This window comes from Alligator sinensis, unplaced genomic scaffold, assembly GCF_000455745.1.
Source record: "Alligator sinensis unplaced genomic scaffold, ASM45574v1 scaffold681_1, whole genome shotgun sequence".
Taxonomy (NCBI): domain Eukaryota; kingdom Metazoa; phylum Chordata; order Crocodylia; family Alligatoridae; genus Alligator; species Alligator sinensis.
In genome coordinates, this window is record NW_005842315.1 from 215,660 (window position 1) to 219,781 (window position 4,122).

Genomic DNA, 4,122 nt, shown 5'->3' on the forward strand with positions numbered 1-4,122 from the left:
CGGCGCGCTCCCCCCCAGCTGCCACTCCTGGGGCTTGCGTGGCAGGGTGGGCTTGCACTGCCCATGTGGCAACAACCAAGGTAGGGCTGGGAGCTCATCCATGTAGGTGCAGAGCACAGAAGCGGGGGGGCTTGGCTCTACACACACAGCAGGGGTCCAGGAGTCCACAGGACATGGCAACCCCTTTGCCATGCAGCCTACATGGTGTGCAGCCCCAGGCTCAGAACTGATGTGGCATGCAGCTCCAGCCCCCCCTGAAGTTGGGCAGCCCTGACAACCTTACAGGATGGGGATCTTTTCTTTCCTTCCCAACTGTTTTAGATGGGAAGGGCAACATGGTTTCTTATTGCCTGTGTTTAGGCAGAGAATGAACAAATTGTTTTGTGCTGCAAGAGGCCTTCCATCATCCATCCCTCACCCAGAAATGTAATGAGCACCCTGGATAGTCTCATGCCAGCAACTCATGCTCCAAGAACTTAGGGATGTTGGTCACTGGGCTCCTACCAGACCATGATTTAAACACCTTGACTCCCCCACCACGCACCCTTCCCAAAACTCCAAACAAAAAGGCAACAAGCCAACCAAGAGGGAGCAGAAGATGAACTCTGCTAGCCCTACCCAGAGTCCTCCCTCATCTTTCCCAAACCTACTATAGGCTGAAAAGCTGCAGTCAGCATCTTGTAACACCTCTCTACCCTCCTGCATCACAACAGTTAGCAGAGGCTGAGCTCATTGTCAGCAGTTCTAAGCATAAAACTTCAACTCTTAAAATAGTAACTGTTTTGCATCAATATATGGAAAGAGACAGACAGTACAAACATATCAAGACCCTATCAAGTTGCAAAGAACTTTGTTCCAGCTACTCAGTTGGTCTAATAAAAGCTATCATATCTACCCAAAGAACCTGGCCTGCCTATGTTGTTATAGACCAACACAGCTACAACCAAAAGCCTCTACCAAAATTGATAAACCTCAGCTTTTCTAATTCTGTTCTAGCTCACCAGGTCTGGCTAAAAGTTTGCAACGATTAGGGCTAAACTAAACCTTGTCATCCTCGTTTTGGAGAGGAACATGCAACAAGCCCCACCTTGTACAGGCACAAATGAGGCATACCTGGGAGTGTCCAGATAGAGTTTTAAGCCAGTAGGTATAGGGAAATTATAATAAAGTACCTGCTCTAATGCATAAATGTGCAAGTGCAGAGAGAGGGATCAGACACGTCTTCGAGACTGCCGAGCTGACACGTTGCCTCGCAGACCCAAAGAGTTGTCTGAACACTGCTCTCTGGGATGCAGCATCCGCTTGGCAAGGGAATTAACTTCCTGCTCAGTGCACTGCGTTTCTCTCTTATGAAAAGCACTTTATGGCAGGGGGGGGGGGGGGGGGGGAAAGGAAGCCTGGTCTCTCCATGGACGTCTCAAGTCTGACCTCACCTTAGGCACAACCGCTGAGCAACAAGGACAGTTAGTGGTATGGAGGAGTTTCCATATGAGGATGCTAAAGAGGCTAGACTTATTTAGAAAAAAAAAGAAATGCTTGAGGAGGGACTACAGGTCTACAAAATCCGACATGGCGCAGAGGAAGTCAACAGGGATATATGATTTCCTCCCTCTCTCAATACGAGAACTAAGGGTCACCAAATGCAACTTGCTACCTACTCGTTTCACGAAATGAAACGAGTATGTAGCAGGCATTAAGCTGAGCACAGGAAGTTTTTTCACGCAGCGCATGTCATTCAAGCACGAAGCTCACTGCCACCAGATGCTGTGGGCATGGACAGTGCAGCTGGGTTCAAACAGGGAGTGGGCCAGTGCTTGCAGGAAAGGGGCATGAGGACCTACCAAGCAGGGGGGGCGAGGAAGATGGCATCAGAAGCTGAACTTCCTAAACATTAAAGTGGGAGGCCGCGAGAGAGGGGTACAGCAGGAAAAGCCCCGGTCAGAGGGTGCTCGCTCTCCCCGTCAGCGTCTGCTCCTGCCCCTTTTAACATGGGGAGGGATCTCCTGGGCCAGGTCTGCCAAGGAAGCTATAAGACCCCTTTAATACAGGGGCACTAGTTCTGCGTTGCTGAGCGCTCGGGACAAGGACTACTGAAACGGGGCGCAAAGGCTCATCACGAGACAGCGGGGGGCGGGGAGCAGAGCAGGGCACAGCGCCCGCAGCCCTCCAAGCAGCCCAGCGCCAAGAAGCGGCGCCCCAGCGTCCACCGCGCGCCGGACTACAGCCCCCAGCAGGCTCCGCACGGCGCCGCCGAGCCGCCGAGCGCGCCAAGGCCGCGCGGCATGCCGGGAGATGTAGTGTGGGCCCTACCTGGAAGCGGCCGAGGAAGGCGTCGGGCCAGAGGAAGAGGTACACGGGGCTGATGAGGCCCAGCTTGCCCACGAGCGGCAGCGCGATGGAGCCGGCGAACCAGTAGCGGGTGATGAGCGGGATGCTCCGGAACCAGTCCCCCAGGTCCGACATGGCCGGGCCTAGTCGCTGCTCCGCCGCGGGGGAGGCGCTGGCGCTAGGGGCGGTCCGGCTCCGCCCGACGTGGCTCCTCCGAGTTCGGTCGATCCGCAGCCGCTTCCTGCTCCGCCCCTCCGCGCTGCGACACGGTACCGGAAGTCCCGCCTCTTAAAGGGACCGCGCCCCCGCTTCACACCTCCACCACCCGCGAGGGCTTCCCGAAAGGGCTGAGACTTCGTGTTGTAGAAATCAGCACACCCGGGGAGACACGGAGAGGAGAGAGATATAGACATTATATATAGATATAGTTAGCTACAGATACAGAGAGATACATATATAGAGAGATAGGTAGAGATAGACAGGGAGAGACACGTATAGAGATAGCAAGAGAGATACAGACATAATATATAGTAATAGATAGATAGATAGATATAGAGAGAGAGAGGTAGATATAGTGATAGATATAGATATAGACGTATATAGATAGCGATAGAAATAGATATATATAGAGATATAGACAGATAGATATAGACATCATATATAGAGAGATAGCTAGTGATAGACATATAGATACATAGATAGACAAAGAGAGAGAGAGAAATAGGTATAGATATCATATAAAGATAGTTAGCTATAGACATAGATAGGTATATAGAGATAGGCAGAGATAAGTATACCCATCAGGCCAAGCCTCTCTGGGTATGCTGTCTGGTACGGTGTAACCCAGTACAGCCTGTTCCTGGGCCAGGTTGTCCATGAGTAAATCGGCGCCCACACGTGTGCTAGGCTGGGTGAGGAGGGTGTGTGGACACCCAGCAGGACTGAAAACAAGACCTGTCAAAGGGCAGATGAGCTCCCTGCGTGCCAGCGGACACCCAGACCTGGAGAGATGGGCGCTGCCAGATCACTGCCTAAAGACTCGCCGATGGTGCACAGCAGCTCAAGGACCCTAGGAGGTTGTTATAGCTTCTAAGGCGCCTCAACGGTCGCATCGGCCTGACTGCAAATCTGGATGTTGAGGACTCCTGGCAGACCGTGGGCCGTGTCACCTGGGAGGAACCTGATCCTAGTCAGGAGACTGTGGCGGCTCTCCTTGACCTTTTGGAATTACAAGTTCCCCAGATGCAGGCGCAGCCCTACAGCCCTGTGCCGGTTGCACCCGCCCTGGTATCCCAGCCCGTGGGAGCTCACCAGGCAGGATGGGTAATCATCACCCTGAAGACAGTGAAGGCAGAAGCAGAAAGAAAAAAAACCCCAAGCAGCTCAGAAGTGACGAGCACAGCGAGGACAGGTGTGTTGAGGAGGCCAGCACGGAGAGGGGAGTCGGAGAGTGATGTCGTAAGCAGAAAGGGTGCGAGAGGCGAGGGATATGTTAGGGCAAAGTCTCGTGTGGGTCCAGCCATGTGGCTGGGATGGAGCTGGGCTCTAACCGATACGGCCCCACTACAGGTTGCTCCAATGAAACATCTGGCGCCCCAGACACAAGAGGAGTGAAGAGGTTTTTCCCTTTCTTTATGCAACACAACATCAGCCCGTGGCCCTGTGAGCAGCCCGCAGGACAAGCACCACGGTCCTCCCCCACCTCTGCAGCCGGACCCGGGCGGGCGGGCGGGGGGAAGGGGGAGGGGTAGAACGCGCGCACCCGGGCACGAGATCACTGGAGCGCAAGCAACA

General features: G+C 53.8%; 2 protein-coding genes across 2 annotated transcripts in view; one reads left to right on the forward strand and one right to left on the reverse strand.

Moving 5' to 3' along the window:
- DERL1 (derlin 1) overlaps nucleotides 1-2,598 on the reverse strand; it is a 21,734-nt gene extending 19,136 nt beyond the window's left edge. The window contains exon 1 of the mRNA XM_006028446.3: nucleotides 2,311-2,598. Within this exon, the coding sequence (XP_006028508.1) occupies nucleotides 2,311-2,463 (153 nt within the window). The 5' untranslated portion in view covers nucleotides 2,464-2,598. The remainder of the gene's footprint in view (nucleotides 1-2,310) is intronic.
- A 1,049-nt stretch (nucleotides 2,599-3,647) lies between these two features.
- Nucleotides 3,648-4,122, forward strand: part of TBC1D31 (TBC1 domain family member 31) — a 34,447-nt gene continuing 33,972 nt past the window's right edge. Inside the window, exon 1 of the mRNA XM_006028465.3 lies at nucleotides 3,648-3,739. Within this exon, the coding sequence (XP_006028527.1) occupies nucleotides 3,648-3,739 (92 nt within the window). The remainder of the gene's footprint in view (nucleotides 3,740-4,122) is intronic.